General features: G+C 38.3%; 1 protein-coding gene across 4 annotated transcripts in view; it reads right to left on the reverse strand.

The window, feature by feature from the left end:
- The window catches only part of LOC105219911 (MPN domain-containing protein CG4751), a 71154-nt gene that overhangs the window by 44628 nt on the left and 4489 nt on the right, over positions 1-22037 (reverse strand). For 2 of the 4 annotated variants that reach the window (XM_054227497.1, XM_054227496.1), the window contains exons 2-3: positions 12950-13005; positions 10334-10691 (exon numbers count right to left, since the gene is read on the reverse strand). In XM_054227497.1, coding sequence (XP_054083472.1) covers positions 10334-10691; positions 12950-13005 — 414 coding nt within the window. Of the gene's footprint in view, positions 1-8365; positions 8472-10333; positions 10692-12949; positions 13006-18044; positions 20446-22037 lie in introns of those variants that run through there. The other 2 variants (XM_054227498.1, XM_054227500.1) reach the window with 2 other exon arrangements.

Here is a 22037-nt window from a genome sequence, read left to right on the forward strand (position 1 = left end):
AACGGTTGAACGACAATCACATACATGCAATGTTCCTTCTCCTTGAAGCGGAGCCGTAATATTTAGACATATGTTTATGTATGTATGTGAGAACCAAGCATCTGAGGAGTTATTTCATAGGTTTCAGATACATTCCCGAAATTAACAGCGTCAAGTCTAGTAGAAATATGTACTAAATATTTGATCAATGATAAAAGTATTGGATAAATATTACAGTTTGAGATTTTTCTTAGAATTCTTCAGAGCAGTCGCACAATGAATCTAGAGACTTCTTTGTTTTTACAATTATTTATTTCACAGAAGGAAATTGGGACCATATCTTCAACTCTGGCTCTTTTTGTAACTCTCTCCATGAAAGATTATGTAATCAATCAACGTTATATATCCATCGTTAGAATCTTTCTAGCGTTCACCTGAAAGCATAATATGTAGGTCAAATTCTGCCAAACTAAGCTGTGTGACGATTTATATAATATAAATTTCATACTAATTTCTGAAAATAAAATTAAATGGAGAAAAAATTAAAAATAATATGAAATAGATATTAACTCTCTGCACTGGACGTGAGTCACGTACATAAAAATTAAAACCATTATTAGAAGAATAACAACATATTTTCATGCTAATTATTAATTTTGGTTCGAGAATAGTAGTCTATTTTATACTACTTAGAATATATTTTAACTACGTTCACAAAAAAAGCGAATAAATGTTTCCCTTTTTCTTTTCTTCGCAAATACAACGTTTTGTAACGCAGTGTCAAAACTTTGCTGTCATTACTTACCAAACCTTTTATAATTGAATCATGAGTACGAATGAGAAAATGTGATTGTCACTAGTGCCAAAAGATACCCCCAAAATGGGAAATAAAAAACAAAACGATTGAATTGTTCAGAAATGGTAAATGGTAATGGTTTGTGTAAATTTATAAATATAATGTGTATTTAACTAATTTATTTTTTATAGCATTGGAAACATTATCACCAGTTTGTCATCTCATCGTATCACTATGAAAGGGAATGTTTTAACTATTGCAAGAACATAAAATCGCCGCAACTCAACAAACACAAACCGAAACATCTATTACTCAGTATATACAGTAGGTCCACTTTCACACAGGCAACTTCTGTTGCTAATTCTCGGGCGATTCTCTTTTGCTGTCGCCCCTTGCGTTCACACGAGCAATTCTTGTTTGACAACTCTGTTCGTGTTTTTCTGTCATTCTCTTTCATATAATTTTCTCAACTTCTTGTACGCATCGTTTCCAAGCAAAAAAATATATTTCATTAACTAATTTTTATCATTATTCTCAATTTTCTAGCACATTTTAATTATATTATGCATATTTCTATATGTATTTGCAAATTACATACAAAATTAAATGATTAAATTCAAATTTTCAAATATATTGTAAACATTAATTTTAAAATGTGTGCAAATGCAACACTGTTACGTAGCAGCGCACTGTTACGAATAAGAACACAAAGCGTGTTGCCTGAACACAGCAGACTCGGCGCGATTCTCCTCTCCACGTCGCCCCCTCTCCTATAAAACTAAGTGAAAGTGCCTGTGTGAAAGGGGTCTAGAAAACCTTGGGTTTGTTTACATTAATTTTCATCTTTTAACACACCACCAAGGCGTACTTGGGTTGTGTGCTACGTTTTTTTTTTTTGCTACAATTGTGGTAATTAGGGTGTTATGCCAGCATTTAATCTTCACTAAAATTTTAAAGTCCGATGAACAGCACTTAAATAATTATTAAATAAAATAAACTTTTTAATTCTTATTGTAATTATTTTAAATTATTTCGCATGTTTATTAAATTTTATGGTGGCATTAAATGTTATTTATTGATAAGTTAGTTATATTTTATGTACAAGTGCATTACGCGATTCAACTAATTTTTTAATATTGTATTACAATAAATACATCCCTGGGTTGGTGACACTGCATTTGGCGCTTTCAAATTTTAAAAGATTTAATATTACTATGAAACAATGGGATGGGATCATGTGTAGAAGTTCATGCAAGTGAGGAAAGTTTTTGATTGTCATTAACTTGGGAGTGGCCAGAAACGATTCTTCTCCACATGATTCAAGCAGCTCACGACTTCCGGTTTATACCAAGTATCCTCTGGGTAGCCAACAGACATCCGTTTGAAGGCGAGCTAAAGTGAGAAGGCGAAGCCCGCTTATGCGGTTGTGCGTAGGGCTTGGGACCCACCACACAAAAACGAAGTACCAATGAAAAATCTACGAAAGCCTCGGATGAGACATCCCCATTTTGATGACGACCCCTGCAAACGTTTTAAGGATAATGATATAAGGGCATGCACCTGGAATGTTCGGACCCTTAATTGGGAAGGTGCCTCTGCCCAGCTGGTTGACGGAAGAAGGTGGGTCCTTGTGACATCTACTACAGCGGCCATATAAAGGAGCGCAAATTTGGTGTTGTATTTGTGGTGGGAGAGAGACTCCGTCGCAGAGTCCTGGCATTCACCAAGGTGGATGAACGTCTTGCCACAATCCGCATCAAAGCGAGGTTCTTCAACATATCGCTGATTTGCGCCCACGCCCCAACGGAAGAGAAGGACGATGTGACCAAAGATGCTTTCTATGAGCGCCTAGAACGCACCTATAAGCGATGCCCCCGCCTCGATGTAAAAGTTGTGTTTGGCGATTTTAACGCCAGGGTGGGTAAAGAAGGTGTCTTTGGCACAACAGTCGGAAAATTCAGCTTCCATGACGAAACATCGCCAAACGGCCTGAGGCTGATCGACTTCGCTGGGGCCCGAAATATGGTCGTCTGTAGTACCAGATTCCAGCATAAGAAAATACATCAAGTTACTTGGCTGTCTCCTGATCGAAACACGCGGAACCAAATCGATCACGTTGTGATAGACGGAAGACATATCTCCTGTGTTTTAGACGTGCGTACGCTCCGAGGACCAAATATAGACTCGGACCATTATCTGGTCGCAGCGAAGATACGCACCCGCCTCTGTGCAGCAAAGAATGCCCGTCAACAAACACAAGGAAGGTTCGACGTCGAAAAGCTGCAATCGCAACAGACAGCCACGAAATACTCTACTCGACTTGCACTCCTGCTCTCTGAGAGCACTCATCAGCATCTCAGTACAAAGGAACTGTGGAACGGCATCTCAAACTCACTGCGTACCGCTGCAGCCGAAACAATTGGTTTTCGGCAACGACAAAAAACTAGCTGGTACGATGAGGAGTGCCGTCTCGCAGCGGAGAGAAAACAGACTGCCTGCCTCGCAACTTTGCAAACGACCACAACACGTTCGGGATGGGATAGATACCGAGAGCTGAAGAGGGAAGTGAGACGCATCTGCAGACAAAAAAGAAAGAGGCCGAAATGTGTGAGTACGAAGAGCTTGAGAAGCTAGCAGACAGAGGTAATGCTCGAAAATTTTATGAAAAAATGAAGCGACTTAACGAAGGTTTCAAGACCGGAGCATCCTCATGTAGAGACCAAGGTGGTAATCTGGTAACCGATGTCCAGGGCATACTGGGATTATGGAGGGAACACTTCTCCGACCTGCTGAATGGCAGTGAGAGTACAACACCAGGAGATGGCGAACCCGATCCCTCAATCGATAACGATGGAACAGATGTTCCATTACCCGACCATGAAGAAATTCGAATAGCAATTACCCGCTTGAAGAACAACAAAGCAGCGGGGGCCGATAGATTACCGGCAGAACTATTCAAATACGGTGGCGAAGAACTGATAAGGTGCATGCATCAGCTTCTTTGCAGAATATGGTCGGAAGAAAGCATGCCTGACGATTGGAATCTCAGTGTGCTCTGCCCAATCCATAAAAAGGAAGATCCCACATTCTGCGCCAATTGCCGTGGGATCAGACTCCTAAATATCGCATACAAGGTTCTATCGAGCGTACTGTGTGAAAGACTAAAGCCCACCGTCAACAAACTGATTGGATCTTATCAGTGTGGCTTTAGACCTGGAAAATCGACAATTGACCAGATATTCACCATGCGCCAAATTTTGGAGAAGACCCGTGAAAAGAGGATCGACACACACCACCTTTTTGTCGATTTTAAAGCTGCTTTCGACAGCACGAAAAGGAGTTGCCTTTACGCCGCGATGTCTGAATTTGGTATCCCCGCAAAACTAATACGGCTGTGTAAATTGACGTTGAGCAACACCAAAAGCTCCGTCATGATTGGGAAGAACCTCTCCGAGCCGTTCGATACCAAACGAGGTTTCAGACAAGGTGACTCACTATCGTGCGACTTCTTTAACCTGATGCTGGAAAAAATTATAAGAGCTGCAGAGCTAAACAGAGAAGGTACAATCTTCTACAAGAGTGTACAGCTATTGGCGTACGCCGATGATATTGATATCATCGGAAGTAACAACCGCGCGAAGCGAATGGGTCTGGAGGTGAATGAGGACAAGACGAAATATCTCCTGTCATCAAGCAAACAGTCGGCGCACTCACGTCTTGGCTCCCACGTCACTGTTGACAGTCATAACTTCGAGGTCGTAGATAATTTCGTAAACCTGGGAACCAGCATCAACAACACGAACAATGTCAGCCTCGAAATCCAACGCAGAATAACTCTTGCCAACAGGTGCTACTTTGGATTGAGTAGGCAATTGAAAAGTAAAGTCCTCTCTCGTCGAACCAAAATCAAGGTCTACAAGTCGCTTATCATTCCCGTCCTGCTTTACGGTGCAGAAGCTTGGACGATGTCAACATCAGATGAGACGACACTAGCGAGTTTTCGAGAGGAAAATTTTGCGCAAGATTTATGGTCCTCAGAACATTGGCAACGGCGAATACCGCAGACGATGGAACGATGAGCTGTACGAGTTATACGACGACATTGACATAGTTCAACGAATAAAAAGACAGCGGCTACGCTGGCTAGGTCATGTTGTCCGAATGGACGAAAACACTCCAGCCCTGAAAGTGTTCGATGCAGTACCCGCCGGAGGAAGCCGAGGAAGGGGAAGGCCTCCACTCCGTTGGAGGGACCAGGTGGAGAGCGACCTGGTTACACTTGGGATCTCCAACTGGCGCCGAACTGCGAAGGAGAGAGAGAGGTGGCGCACTATCGTCGATTCGGCTATAACCGGCTAAACGGTTGCAACGCCAATCACATACATACACATGAAACAATTTGAATAATTTTCACTAAATAACCTTAAAAGAGTATGTATGTCTGGTTCAAGACAGTCGTTGGCAAACTTTTCAAGCTTTGGCAATGTCTTCCATTGATAGTCAGCAATCTATTAGACCTTGTATGGAAATTGATATAATTGAAAGAAAACGATTTCCTTCAGAGAAATTCATTTTCATATTTACATATATGGTTATATGTATAATGAATATTTTAAAATGCACAATTGTTTGCTGTCTATAACACTGTTCGAGAGAGGGTAGATTTCTGAAGTCGCCAATGTTTTTACAAAATAAAAAGTGTAGGATTCGTCAAACTTAGTAAAAGCTCTTGAGCTTTTTATAAATTTAATTAAAAAACTTGTATTAGTATTAAATGACGATTTTGATTTTTGTTACCTTGGACCCGATTTTTTGAAATACCTATTCAATAGGATCATGACATATATCGTTTTAAAAATGTTTAATAAGGAGGCGACCACCTATCATTTCAAGCTCATAAAGCTTTTGTGTATTTTCAAGCTTTGCAATTCAAAGCTTTTTAAATATAATTATTTGTAAATAATTTAAGTAAAAACTAGCAAAAATGGTTTTTTTTTAATTTTGTGTCAGTAAAGTTTAAATAAATGTGTCCAAAAAAAATTTACCACAGAGAAGTACTTGTATGATAGCTGTATTTTATTCTCACCACTTATAAAATTTCTCATGTACATTAAATAAATTTTTTGCATATAATATAGCACACATTGATGTTAAAATCAGCTCTAAGTGAAATATAGCATAAATAAATAGTTTCGCTTTATATAAGACAGCAATATAACAAAAAGACTAAAGTTTTACTAAAATGAAGTACTCCATATATACAGCACTGTATTTTTCCAAGATGGCGGCCATATTAATACCGAGAATTCCCCACGAATAAGGTTTTCTACATTATGTACTGTTTAACTCGTCTACGCAGAGAATTCAAGTTAAAGGGAAGTCCGATAAAAAACAGCAGCATTTATTAGCATAAAGCAGCATAAATAAATTGTTGGGTAAGTTGCACATATTAATATATATTAGTGCATAAAGGTGAACAAAATAGCCGATGAAAAAAAATTATATTTGTAATAGTGCAGGTGGTCAACTTTTCATTGAAAAGTGGTTTGCGCAATGCAAATTATCAAACTATAATTTTATTGTTATACGTGACCCTCTTTTTATACTCTCGCAACCTGTTGCACAGAGTATAATAGTTTTGTTCACATAACGGTTGTTTGTGTCACCAAGAAATATAAGAATTAGATATGGGGTTATATATATATAAATGATCAGGATGACGAGTGGATTTGAAATCCGGATGTCTGTCCGTCCGTCTGTCCGTGCAAGCGATAACTTGAGTAAAAATTAAGATATCTTAATGAAACTTGGAACACATGTTCCTTGGCACCCTGAGGAGGTTGCTTTCGAAAATGGGGAAAATCGGTCCACTGCCACGCCCACAAAATGGCGGAAACCGAAAACCTATACAGTGTCATAACTAAGCCATAAATAAAGTTATGAAAATGAAATTTGGAACATAGGATCCCATTAGGGAGGGGCACATTTGGATGTAATTGTTTTTGAAAAGTGGTCGTGATCCCGCCCCCAAATAGGTGTTTTGTATATAACTCGCAAACTAATAAAGCTATATAAACCAAACTTTCTGCAGTCGTGTATTTTAGGCATTTCCTTATACAGTCCAAAAATGAAAGAAATCAGAAAATAACCACGCCCACCTCTCGTACAAAGGTTAGGTTGAAAATAACTAAAAGTGGGTTAACTCACTAACGAAAAACGTCAGTAACACTAAATTTCACATAAGAAATGGCAGATGGAAGCTGCACTCAGATTTTTTTACAAAATGGAAAATGGGCGTGGCGTCGCCCACATATGGGTCAAAAACCATATCTCAGGAACTACTCTACCGATTTCAATGAAATTCGGTACATAACACTTTCTTGACACCCTGATGACACGGGTGGAATATGGGCGAAATCGGTTCACAACTACGCCTACTTCCCATATTACTCAATTTTGAATCCTTCTGATCCTTTCACTTTATAATGTATACATAAGGAACCAATAAAGATAGCGGAATAAAACTTTACACAAATACTGTAATTGAGCTGTGACATTACTTGTGGAAAAATTGTCAAAATCGGACCATGACTTTTCAAGGCCCCTGAAATCGAACATGAAGAACTCAGTGCCTAAGGTTAATTTTTCATCGAAAATATAGGTAAATCCCTCAGATGTAATTCATTCCCTCTGAATTTTTTTCTTATAACAGTTTCTCTCTGTACCTGAAATGGTAAAAATCGGGTCATAACTTCCCCCAGATCCCATATATCTAATCATAAGTAATATTAAATTAAGTGAGCGTATAGTCTTCGATAAATTGTATCTTGGTGGTGAAAACGAGTGAAATCGGTTTAGGAATTGCCTCAGTCCCCATATACTATTTATGATGATTTTCGTTATTCTATTGAACTTTATACCGAATATGTGGGTCGAATTGTGTTATCTTTATAAAATTACATCAATAAATTGCGAGAGTATAAAATGTTCGGTTACACCCGAACTTAGCCCTTCCTTACTTGTTACAATTAATTTTATGGATTTTTTCAGATTGTGCATTATTGGAGGAGTCAGACCGGCGCAATTCTAGATTATTAATATTTTTATTATTTTCATTGTTATTATTATAATATTTTTCAGTTGTATTATTAATTTTTCTTTTAGATATTATAACTATTTTTACTTTATTAATTTTTTTCAGATATGTTTATTTAATAAAGCTTTTTACAGATACCAATCTTTTATTTTCAAATATTATTACTATTTTTATTTAATTAATTAATTCAGGCATTAATCATCTTTTTAATTAATATTTTTTAGATATTAATAATAATTTTCTTTAATTGATCAGTTTTCAGATATTCATCTTTTATTTTCAGATTTGAATGATATTCTTTCCATTAAATATATTTGTAATGAATTGTAACTAATACATAATATATATAAATAAAGATGAATTAAATAATTAAAAAAAAAAAATAGTTAGAAATTTTAAGAAAATTGTTATTCCTATAGAGATATTAGAGTAGTTCAGCTATATTTTTATGTATATAATTTATGACACTGCTGAATGATCACATGTATACGTACGTGTGAGGGGAAAGGTAGTTACAAGCTGCCCGAGCAGCTATGCTAGCGTATGACAGGCTCATCACTTTTTTTAACATCGTTTCAGAGTTTGAAAAGCTACAGTTTAACCAGTTTTCACCACTTTTGGCTGGCAGGACATGTAAAGATACATAAATTATTTATGTTACTTGCATTTTTTTCGTTTAAGGGTAAACAAATTATTCAAATATTGCACATATGAATTTCCCTTAATTTACCAAATGGCCCAATTAAACTGTTTCTTATCTATTGACGAACTTAGATGCAGCGATGAGGTGTGAGTTACTCTTTGATTCACGGTCTACGGGCTATACTGGTATTGTAACAGCTCTTCGTTTGGATAAGTGAAAAGTAGAGCTATATACACTGATTGTAATGTATGAACAATAATAGTATAAAAGTGGTTCTTCCCATAGTCATGATTTTACGAGAAGAGAGATGCGTGAAAAGTGTGTTTAGAGCTTTTCACAACACGAGAGTCAATTAGAACAATTATTCCTTTTCCTCGGATTGTGTTTAGCGTGAACAGTTCTTTATTTAGTTCTGAAAATTTTCGGCAACCCTGATGTCCTGTTCCTTGTCTTGATAATCGTTCAAGAGATAATACAGTCCCAAAGTCGGTATGTCGAGGTAATTACAGAGAGCGATTAAGGCCCAAACTGAAAACGCGGAATGGATCGTCACGATAATGTCTGTTAAGTGATTCTATGAGGAAGGAATTCTTGCCGTAAGTCATAAAGGTTTTATTTGTCATGACAGCCAACTTCCTGTCCGTTATGGTTGTGGTGACCGAATATTGTGCGCTATATCTATCTTTTAAGATCCAACATCGCTTTCGATATGATGTATTTGTTTTTTCTTATTGTTCCCACATATCGTATGCGGATCGTTTTATCATCAAACGCGCGGCCAAATCATATGATGAAAAAAGTTATCATTATATATTCAACCAGTACCAGTATATTTTTCAGTAATTTTAAAAACAACGCTCTTGAGAATTTTAATTCAACTTTAATTTTTGGTTGTACGTAGATATTTAAACATGTACTATTAGGATGTTTGAGTGATTTCACTCGTACGAAGATAGCTTTAGTTTGGAACATAACAATTCAAAATGTCCTTGTAACATATTCATTGAAATAGCATTGAATCACGATTTTTAAACTCTCGCAACAAAGTTGCTAAGTCCTAAAACTAAACGAGTGAGATATAGGGTTATATATATCATAGTCATCAGGGTGACGAATAGAGTTGAAATCCGCATGTCTGTCTGGCTCAGCTGTAACTTGAGTAAAAATTGAGATATATTGATGAAACTTGGTACATGTATTTCTTGGCACCATAAGGTTAATTTAATCGGATCACATATAAAGAGTTATAACTTAGCCATAAATTAAGCTATGAAAAATGATTTGGTACAAAGATTTGTTCTAGGAGGGGGCATATTAGGATGTAATTTTTTTTGGAAAAGTGGGCGTCACCCCTTCCCATACTTTTATATATATCTCGTCAACTACGAAAACTCGAGTTTGAGAAGTGTTCATACGATTGGATGAAGCGCTGGCATAGGTGCATACTATCGAATGAAGGCAACGCTAATGTAAACTAATGAATACACATTTTTTCATAGATATAAAAAATTCACAAGAATAAAATTACTTGAAAAAGTACTATTCATACATTTATTTATTTCCAACTCGGTGGATATTTTGTTTTTATAAACTGTATTGTATAAGTTTCATCAAACTTTGTCTCTTAATATGATAGCACGGTATCAGATTCATTTTTTAATTAGAATTATATTATTACCAAACTTAAAAAATGTAGCAATTAATCAGAAAAACAAATTCTGATTAATATCCACGATTTAAAGTTTGGCTTTGAGGATCCTCCTAATTTCAGGAGATATTGGAACTGCTTCTGTAAAATTTTCACAAAAATATAACTCACCTGATTCTAAATCATCCAAATTCACATCTTTCTGCAACGCACATTTGCGTAACCATGAATTTTTATAGACATCTAACTTTTTCCCTTTATATTTCACAGATGCCCATCCACATCCACTCTTCTTCTCAGGATTAATAAAGCGTTTGCAATGCACTGCCCACGCACTTGGAGTAAGAAATACTGTTTCAGTTTCTTGTGACTTTATTTTACCGTCCGGCATCAAATCTCCGACAAATTTTTGACCCAAATAGTCTATGGTCATTACCGCTTTACCCGGTTGCAAAACATTTGCACTCATTAATGTTTGTAATGTAATGTTCCGAGTGGTGCCGTTTAATCCTTCATAGTTCTCTTTGGCCTATTAAAAGAAGTTTTTTACATATAAAACAAGTACTATAATATAAAAATGTAATCTTATTTAAATTAATTAAAATTGATCTGTTTAAAACATATATTACATATACGTATACTATAGGAGGATGAGGTCATGTGTATAAGTTTACGTAAGTGAGGAAAGTTTTTGATTGCCTATCACTGGGGAGTGGCCAGAAACGATTTTCTACACATCGTTTAAGCAGCTCACGACTTCCGGTTTTAGACCAAGTATCCTCTGGATAGCCAACAAACAGCCCTTTGGAGGCGAGCTAAAGTGAGAAGCCGAACCCGCTTTTGCGGTTATGCGTAGGGCGATCCACCACATGAAATCGAATTACTAATGAAAAAACGATTAAAGCTTCGGATGAGAAAGCCCCATTTTGATGACGCTCCTTTGATGACGTTTTACGTGGCTAAAGAGGGTGTCTTCATGGCGAAACATCGGCAAACGGCCGAAGTATGGTCGTCTGTAGTACCAGATTCCAGCACAAGAATCGATCAAATCGATCATGTTGTGATATACGGAAGACATGTCTCCAAAGTTTTAGACGTGCGTACGCTCCGAGGGCCAAATATAGACTCGGACCATTATCTGGTTGCAGCGAAGATACGCACCCGCATCTGTACAGCAAAGAACGCCCGTCAACAAACACAAAGAAGTTCGACGTTGAAAAGCAATCGCAACTGACAGCCAAGAAATTTTCTTACAACCTGCTCAAGATATAGGTATAAGGAAACTGTGGAACGACATTTCAAACTCACTACAAATCGCTGCAGCCGAAACAATTGGATTTCGGCAACGACAAAAGACGAGCTGGTACAATGAGTATTGCCATCTCGCAGGGAAAAGCAAACAGACTGCCTACCTCGCATCGTTGCAAATGGCCACGACACGCGGGATGGGATAGATACTGAGAACTGAAAAGGGAAGCGAGACGCATTTGCAGACATAAAAAATTAGAGGTCAAAATGCATGAGTATGAAGAGCTTGAGAAGCTGGCCGACAGGGGTAACGCTCGGGATTATGGAGGGAACACTTCTTCGACATGCTGAATGGCACTGAAAGCACAACACCAGGACATGTCGAATCCGATTCCCCAATCGATGACGATACAACATATGATCCATTACACGACCTTAAAGAAATTCGAATAGCAATTACCCGCTGGAAGTACAATAAAGCGGGCTATTAAAATACAGCGATGAAGAACTGGTAAGGTGCATGCATCAGCATCTTTGCAGAATATAGTCGGAAAAAAGCATGCCTGACGATTGGAATCTCAGTGTGTTCTGCACAATCCATAAAAAGGGAAACCCCATAAGCTGTGCCAATTACTGTGGGATAAACCCGATAAGGCTCTATCGAGCGTACTGTATGTAAGACGAAGCCCACTCGCAAGATTTATGGCCCTCAGAACATTGGCAGCGGCGAATACCGCAGACGATGGAACGAGTTATACGATGTTATTGACATAGTTCAGCGAATAAAAAGAGAGCGGCTTCGCTGATTAGGTCATGTTGTCCGAATGGACGAAAAAACTCCAGCTTTGAAAGTGTTCGATGCAGTACCCGCCGGTGGAAGCAAAGGATGAGGAAGGCCTCCACACCTTTGGAAAGACCAGGTGGAGAGCGACCTGGTAACTTGTTCCCATTCTACTGTAGGTAAGACTGACGTGCACAGTCTTGCAAATTCATCAGCCTTACAATTTCCTGCGATTCGGTTGTGGTCAGGCTGAAAGACCTCCTTCACTATCCATAAATTCCACCGAAAATTACAGACTTAACTATGATTTCATATAGCAAAAGAACTATAACCTATATAGCAGTGGGTTAAAATTTTCCTCAACTCAATTGCCTGACATTTACATGAATTGGTATTTCGGTATTATACATATACAGTTCGATACAAAAAATAGAATAAAGAAGTTGCAGAACGTGTTGAGCTTTGTTTGAAAGTAATGTCCCGTTAATTTATTATACTATTCGGAAAGACATAAATAAAAAAAGTATGTTCTCCATTTTAGTTAGCCTCCAAAATCGAAATATGGATATCCGAATTTCGAAATTTGGCTTACTGGAATCGTCATTATAATTATAGTATGTAAAATGTCAAAAAGGTACTTTTCTTCTTATTTCAATGGTGTAAAACAGTTTTCGACCAAGCTTATATGACAGATGATATACGCGACCGAAGTTGGATCTTTGAAATGTTATTATTTTTAATTTGATCTCAAATCTTACCTCATAGTCATTGTCATCTTCACTTTCAGCATCTTTTTGTTCCAAATGTGATGCTTCTGGAAAATACATAATATTTTTATTAATATTTAAATATATATATATATTTAGTATAATTAGGATACAAGGAGGTATATAAGAAATTTATAACTATTTCTGAGTTTTGCACCCGAATTTTATAAGGCTGCCCAGCTGCTGTAACACGATTTCACTTTACTATTTATCTCAGTAGACTAGAACGAAACCGATTTTAAATTTTTATAAATCGCTGTTTGAAGTATTTTGCAGCATTGTTTAAATTTGGATAAGGAATCGAAGCGTTTTGGTCTGGTAGTGAACGAGGACAACGAAATGTCTTCCGTCATTAAGGGGGGGGTATGTTTTACAAAAAATCAGTTTTACAAAATGTCGAAAATCAACGAAGTTGGAGCCACTTGAAGTAGGCACTCAACGGAATTCCGCACATTGCGGTGTCCCGGATATAAGATTGTAGAATCATCTGAAACACATGAGATAAAAAAAAATTAGTTCTTTAGAAGTATATCTCCCAGTCATATGTATGTACTTTCCCGTTTCTTGCGTAGGTTCATTTTAAAAAAGTAAAATGAGGAAAATTCAAACATGAAACTATATATAATTTGCTATGAGCTAAAACTTGATTACGATATCTAGTCTTTGGTGTGTGTTATCTTTCTCTCTGAATATGAAGGTGTTGGGAATTCTCAGAGTTCGACGACTTAGTGCGAGCTTGTATATTTCTAATATTTTGTTCTTCAAGCCGCTGGACACGTTCCGTACTCGACTCTCAAGCGCGTACTTGGGAGGTTTTGAAATTTTGACCTGAGAACTATTTCCAGAGAGTTGAGATTCTTGCAAAATATATAGCCAATGTTACTCGGGGTGAATGTAGCTTTCCAATGATGAAAAAACTTTCGAAATCGGCACAGTAGTTTTTGAGTTTATTCATTACAAACATACATACAAAACTTTCCTCTTTATAATAGTAGTATAGATAATCATAAATAAATAGTGCACAAAACATAAAGATAAAAACAAACAAAATAAATGTGCTGACAGCAATAAGTATGCAGGTACCAGCAAGCACCCGCACAGCGAAGGAAAACAAAAATGAAGGTGACAATGTACAAAGCAAAAAAGAACCATCTGTTTAGACTGGAAATCGAGTCCAATTAAATCAGCAGTCAATACCAAAAAATTTCAACCAGGCACATCAAACGGTAAAAAGCCAGAAATTTTAAATGGCAACAGATTCGCCTTACTGAGCAAAGAGAATAACGATGATAAAAATTGTACCACCACAGTCGTTAATACCAAACCTCCTCCAATATATTTGCGGGAACGTAGCTCAAATGCGATTGTCTCCAAATTAAGCAATATAATAGGCACACACAATTTCCATATAGTGCCACTGAAAAAAGGTTACATTGATGAAACAAAATCCAAACATACACTGAAAAAAGTTTTAGATGTTGTAAGATACTTGTCAAACAATAATAAGAATACCAATTGAAGAGCTCTAAGGGCCTAGTAGTTGTCATAAAAGAAATAAAGTCTTCGGTAGAATCTAATGATGTTAAGGAAGCACTGGAAGAATGTGGTTTTAATACTAAAGCAGTAGTAAATATTTTTAATAGAAATAAAACCCAAACAAAAGAAAAATGGAACACATCCGATTTACAACTTAAAATATCTCCACCATCGCAGAATTACAGTTGAGGAACCACATAAGAGAAATGGTATGGTACAATGCACCAACTGTATGGACACACGAAAGCATATTGCACCCTACGCAGTGTCTGTGTGGTGTGTGATGATCTGCATCCTACATCAAAATGTACTCTTAAAAAAAGAGAATTTAAATAAAAAATTTAGTAATTGTGGTGGAAATCACAATGCAAACTATAGGGGTTGCCCTGCATCCTACATTAAAATGTACTCTTAAAAAAGAGGCTTTAAATAAAAAATGTAGTAATTGTGGTGGAAATCACACTGCAAACTATAGGGGTTGCCCTGTATATAAATACTTAAAAACGAAATTGTCTGTTGGAATTCAAACACGCCGTAATCAAATTTTAAATATTCCTCATAATGAAATTGATGAAATCCGTGTGGATAAATTAAAGCCGGGTAATCTTACAAATAACGCTACACAAGATAGCTATGGTAATGTGGTAAAAGGCAACAAATCTACCAAATGGAGGTATTGAAATTTTCTAAATCTTACGCTATGCATGATACAAGATTTAATAAAATCACAAAATCAAATGTGCTAACTTTATTAAGTAATAACTGAGCGTACTAAATATCTGTATATCTGTAAAAATATAGATGTAATGCTAATATCATATGACTCATCTAACAAACAAAAATAATTTCAAAATACCGGGATTTAGACTGTACGTTACAAATCACCAAAAGCGCATGGTGGTGTTGGTTAAAAATCGGTCTAGTTCACAGTCTCGACAAATGTTATTATAGGGTATGCCCAATTTCATTGCATGTTCTCCAAATGGCAAATGACCCGTTAGAGTAACTGTAAGTCTGAAAATACTTTTCCTGGACCTATTTAATAATACTCCAGATCTAGTCTTATCATATTTTGGCCATATCTGTTTAGTTATTTTATATTTTGTTGTATTCTTCCATCTGTTCTCTGCTAATTGTTCAAATTGTATGTTAAGCTTTCTTTTGATCGTTCCTAGCGGGCATGTTACTGGCACAGCTTCGAATTCGTCTAGAACGGCTCCTGATTTTGCCAACTCGTCTGCCCTTTCGTTACCGAAGATGTTCCTAAGTCTAATTGTACTTTGTCTTTCAGAGTGCTCAATGCTTTATTGCAGTTAGGGACTACGCTGGAGTTAGTCAGTGGCATCGACAAGGCCAGGAGCGCCGCCTGACTATCTGTATAAATTATTGCTTTTTGTATACTCTGGTAATTAGCCAATAGAGCTTCACAGGCCTTCTCTATGCCCAGTACTTCCGCTTCGAAGATGATATCCAAGTTCGGTAGACGGAAGGAGCGAGAAAAGTTAAGATCATCGGAGTACCTGTGCCTACTCCGCAGTCCATTTTGGACCCGTCGGTATAGATTGATATAGTATTTTCCTCCCTTATTAGGCCTCTTCTCCACTCTCGTCTAGAGGGTATCCTCACCTGGAATCCACTATTGAAGTCTAACTCTGGGATAATGTAATCTGATTTAATGGCATTTACTTTAACTCTATTCAGAATGTCGTAATGTCCATAGTTTTTCTGTTTCTATCCACCTAACTCCTAAGTATAGAAGCACATTAAGTGCCTCGGTCGGGCAGGACCTTATAGCACCTGTGACTCCTACGCAGGCTGCTCTTTGTAGTCCATTTAATTTCCTGATATTATATTGTTTCTTTAACGCAGGCCACCAAACCAAAGCTCCATATGTAAGTATTGGTCTGATGACAGCAGTGTACATCCACATGATTGTATTTGACCTAAGGCCCCAGTTCCTGCTGACGATTGCAGGTGTAATAGGCCATATATACTTTCTTTGTTATTTTTTCTATGTTCATTTTCCAGTTCAATTTGGTGTCTATCTCAATCCCTAAGTATTTTGCTGTAGGTGACAGAGAGAGAGGGTTTATTTGGGGTTAACACCTAGTCTGTTATTCATGGCCCATAGGTTTAACCTTCTCAAGGCTCTTTCCATGATCTCGCTGACTGTTGAAGGTAACATGCCACATACTATCAGCACTATGTCGTCCGCATATGCCACTATTTTTACTCCTCCTTCATTGATTTGGTGTAGTACTTCGTTCAACGCTACCACCCATAAGAGTGGGGAGAGGACTCCTCCCTGAGGTGTCCCCCCGCTTACATAACTCTTTCGTGTTGCAGCGTTGTTTGATGCTATTATCCTTCTGTTAATAAGCATCAACTGTATCCATCTGAACACCATATCGTTTATGCCGTCATGTGTCAGTGAATTAATGATTGTGCTTATTTCTATATTATTAAAGGCTCCTTCTGTATCAAGAAATGCAGCCATTGTGTACTGTTTGTGACGTAATTATTTTTCAATTACATTTATCACATCATGAAGGACAGTTTCGGTTGATCGACCCTTCATGTAAGCATGTTGGGACTTCGATAATATATCTGCCATGATTGATCTTATATGTATATCTATTACCCTTTCTAGTACATTCAACATGAAGGATTTTAGGCTTATAGGTCTGAAGTCCATAGCATTATCGTGCGTTCTTCTGCCTGGTTTTGGAAGAAAAACCACTTTAATTATTTCCCAACTTCTTGGGATATAAGATAGTTGAATGCTTGCTTTGTAGATATTGCTGAGCCTTTGAACCATTGATTCTTTCAGCTTTTGTAGCATTACGGGCATTCTTCCGCAGAGGAGGTTCAAGCATTCCCCCCGTCTTTATGTAACCAGTGCTGGTGTGTTCTTTTGATAATATCTTACTCAGCCTGGCGGATTCTTTGTAACTTTCTATCGAGGTGCAAAAAGATCGCCATGAGTCTGTTTTAGCTTTTTTGTATTTTTTCATACAATCTTTGTATGGTTGCCAGACTTTAGTTCTTAAACTTTCGTTGAAGGCTTTCCTTAGTTGTGTTCACAGGTTTTTAAGATCACCGTTCCACCAAGGAGGAGACTTCCTCTTTTTCAGAACTGTCATCGGTGCGGATTTATTGAACGAGGTTGATAAATTTGTTTCTATCTTCTCTACCTCGGTATCTAATTCTTGCGAATTGTTAATAATGTTATAACTTGTTCTTTCCATGCTCTTTATTACTATTTTAGTAAATTTTTCCCAATCCGTTCTTCTAGGGTTTCGATATTGTTGAGGAGTACTGCGTTTCTCACGGATGCTGAAGAGTATCCATGAGCGATTTGACATGGAAGGTTCTTCGGATACCGTCCAGTCATCTACAACTAGACTATCTGTGTCTGTTGATAGCGTGAGATCCAGCACTTCCTCCCAACCCGAAAACCTGTCCGAACTTGGAAAAATAAAAGTCGGTCTGTTGCCCTTGTTGCATATACTTAAATTGCTATTTAAAATATATTGTAAGAGCGACTCACCTCTGGTATTTGTACAGGAGCTGCCTCATAGGGTGTGCCTGGCGTTGGCGTCACACCCTATTAGGATATCTTCTCTATTGTTGTTTTTGGTTACTTTTCTGAGGGCTGCGGGTGGTACGTCCTCATCATGTGCCATGTAGGTTGAGACCATAAAGAAATGTTTTTCTTTTTGCTCCACCTTTACAACTGTGGCTATGTACTGCCCACTCCGGTGGATGAACGTCTTGCCACAATCCGCATCAAAGCGAGGTTCTTCAACATATCGCTGATTTGCGCCCACGCCCCAACGGAAGAGAAGGACGATGTGACCAAAGATGCTTTCTATGAGCGCCTAGAACGTACCTATAAGCGCTGCCCCCGCCACGATGTCAAAATCGTGCTTGACGATTTTAACGCCAGGGTGGGTAAAGAAGGTGTCTTTGGCACAACAGTCGGAAAATTCAGCCTACATGACGAAACATCGCCAAACGGCCTGAGGCTGATCGACTTCGCTGGGACCCGAAATATGGTTGTCTGTAGATTCCAGCACAAGAAAATTCATCAAGCAACATGGCTGTCCCCTGATCGAAACACGCGCAATCAAATCGATCACGTTGTGATAGACGGAGGACATGTCTCCAGTGTTTTAGACGTGCGTACGCTCCGAGGACCAAATATAGACTCGGACCATTATCTGGTTGCAGCAAAGATACGCACTCGCCTCTGTGCAGCAAAGAACGCCCGTCAACAAACACAAGGAAGGTTCGACGTCGAAAAGCTGCAATCACAACCGACAGTCGAGCGATTTTCTACTCGACTTGCCAAACGAACGAACGCCAAAAAACCAGTTGGTACGATGAGAGTTGTCGTTCTGCAGTGGAGAGAAAACAGACTGCCTACCTCGCAACGTTACGAAAGACCACAACACGTTCGGGGTGGGACAGATACCGAGAACTGAAGAGGGAAGCGAGACGCATTTGCAGACGTAAAAAGAAAGAGGCCGAAATGTGTGAGTACGAAGAGCTTGAGAAGCTGGCAGACAGAGGTAATGCTCGAAAATTTTACGAAAAAATGAAGCGACTTAACGAAGGTTTCAAGACCAGAGCATTATCATGTAGGGACCAAGGAGGTAATCTGGTAACGGATGTCCAGGGCGACGATTGGAATCTCAGTGTACTCTGCCCAATACACAAAAAGGGAGACCCCACAATTTGCGCCAATTACCGAGGGATAAGCCTCCTCAACATCGCGTATAAAGTTCTATCGAGCGTACTGTGTGTAAGACTTAAGCCCACCATCAACAAACTGATTGGACCTTATCAGTGTGGCTTTAGATCAGGAAAATCGACAATGGACCAGACATGCGCCAAATCTTGGAAAAGTCCCGAGAGAGAAGAATCGATACTCACCATTTTTTCATCGATTTTAAAGCTGCCTTCAATAGCACGAAAAGGATCTGCCTTTATGCCGCGAAGTCTGAATTTGGTTTCCCCGCAAAATTAACAAGGCTGTGTAAGTTGACGTTGAGTAACACCAAAAGCTCCGTCATGATTGGGAAGGACCTCTCCGAGCCGTTCGATACCAAACGAGGTTTCAGACAGGGTGACTCACTATCGTGCGACTTCTTTAGCTTGATGTTGGAAAAAATAATACGAGCTGCAGAGCTAAATAGAGAATCTCATCGGAAGCAACAACCGCGCCGTTTGTTCTGCTTTTTCCAGACTAGATAAAGAAGCGAAGCGTATGGGTCTGGTGGTGAATGAGGACAAGACGAAATATCTCCTGTCATCAAACAAACAGTCAGCGCACTCGCGTCTTGGCTCCCACGTCACTGTTGACAGTCATACCTTTGAAGTAGTAGATAGTTTCGTCTACTTGGGAACCAGCGGTAACAACACCAACGATGTCAGCCTTGAAATCCAACGCAGAATCACTCGTGCCAACAGGTGTTACTTTGGACTGAGTAGGCAATTGAACAGTAAAGTCCTCTCTCAACGAACAAAAATCAAACTCTATAAGTCGCTCATTATTGACGTCCTGATGTATGGCGCCGAAGCGTGGATGATGACAATATCCGATGAGACGACTCTTGGGGTTTTCGCAAGGTTTTGCGTAAGATTTATGGTCCTCTCAACAGTGGTAACGGCGAATACCGCAGACGATGGAACGATGAGCTGTACGAGTTATACGACGACATTGACATAGTTCAGCGAATAAAAAGACAGCGGCTACGCTGGCTAGGTCATGTTGTACGAATGGATGAAAACACTCCAGCTCTGAAAGTGTTCGATGCAGTACCCGCTGGAGGAAGCCGCGGAAGAGGACGACCTCCACTCCGGTGGAAAGACCAAGTGCAAAGTGACCTGGTGGATTCGGCTATAATCGCTTAAGCGGTTTCTACGCCAAATATATATATATATAATAACAAATGCTGCTGTCATAGCAACACCTACAAGAAACAATAAAATGATTAGCCGTAGAAAAATCACTATTGATGATACTGATGATGATACTAATAAATGAAAAAAGGCGAGCCAGACGTGACTGGCAGTTAAATCGTTCCCTTCTACTCAGCTTCAATTGAAATCTGCTGTACGACAACTAAAAAAAACGCTTGAACGCGAAGAAGAATATTACACTCAAAATTATATAAAGAAATTCCAAATTCAAGCAAACGAAACTCCCTTTGGAAAGCCCAAAAGTCAATGAAGCCTTCAATCGACTCCAACATGTCTATAAGAGGTTTTGATGGAAAGTGGGCACGAAGTGACGATTATAAGGCAAACTGTTTTGCAAATAACATAGGAAAGGTATTTCAATCTAATTGCCCCAAGAACAACTTTAAGTTGCCAATCCCCAATACTGCTAACGAGTCACTTGGGTCTATTCAAAGGTCATCTACTGAAATTAATAAAATTATAAAAGAGCAGAAATCAAACAAGTCGTCAGGACACGATAATATTACTATAAAAATGCTAATTGAGTCGAAGATCATCATGATAGACCAACCAAGGAAAGACTTGACACAGCCGTCTTCATACAGACCAACAAGTTTTCTACCATGGCTTTCTAAAATATTTGAAAAAGTGTTACTATCAAAGATGTCTCCTTTCCTTCATGAAATTAATATAATACCAACGCACCAATTCGGTTTTCGTGCAAAACATGGCACTGTAGAACAAATAAATAGAATTACTAACGAAATAAGAAGAACGTACGAGTATAGAGAGCACTGTTCTGATATATTTCTAGATGTAGCTTAGGCGTTCGATAAAATGTGGAACGAAGGGCTTTTATATAAGATTAAAAAAAGCTTGCCTCTTGAATTGCGTCGTATATAAAAAAATAGGAAATTTACTGTTAAAGTAGGAGATTTCATATCTGAAGAACGGCCGATAAGGGCTGGTGTACAGCAGGGCAGTGTCCTGGGCCAACTCTATACATAATAAATACATAGAGCAAACCTTCTAACAGTTAGCAAATGGGAAGGTACAGTCAGCTGGTTAATCAATTCACTAAAGCTTGTCGACAAGCTTTAAAAGTAGTCTGTCCGCTAACACGTAGTAGGGGAAGAACCAGGCCTCCATGGTGATCACATGGGCTTAAAAAATCACAGGACGATTGCAGAAGGCAATTTAATGTTGCAAAACTAACCCAAGTTGATGAAGACTGGGATAGATATTATAACCTTATATATATAATAAAAGCTAAGAGAAATTCTTGGAATTATTTTTAAAATGATATATGTAGAGGTATCTCGTTTAAAAAAAATATTAGCAAAGTCTGCACAAAACATTGGATTCCTTCAGATGTCAGATCATTGCTGGAAAACATCCAGTGAATAATCCTTTACGCTACTAATGGATACAAATTTCGCGGGCAGCTCAGAAAACTATGCAGCATAATATGCATTAAGCATTGAGGAAGAGGTAGATCCCATTCCTGCAGAAATAGTGTCAGAAAGTAAGGTAAGGTGGACAATTTATAGTTGCAATCCCTTCAAATCTTCCGTAC

This window comes from Zeugodacus cucurbitae, chromosome 3, assembly GCF_028554725.1.
Source record: "Zeugodacus cucurbitae isolate PBARC_wt_2022May chromosome 3, idZeuCucr1.2, whole genome shotgun sequence".
NCBI lineage: Eukaryota > Metazoa > Arthropoda > Insecta > Diptera > Tephritidae > Zeugodacus > Zeugodacus cucurbitae.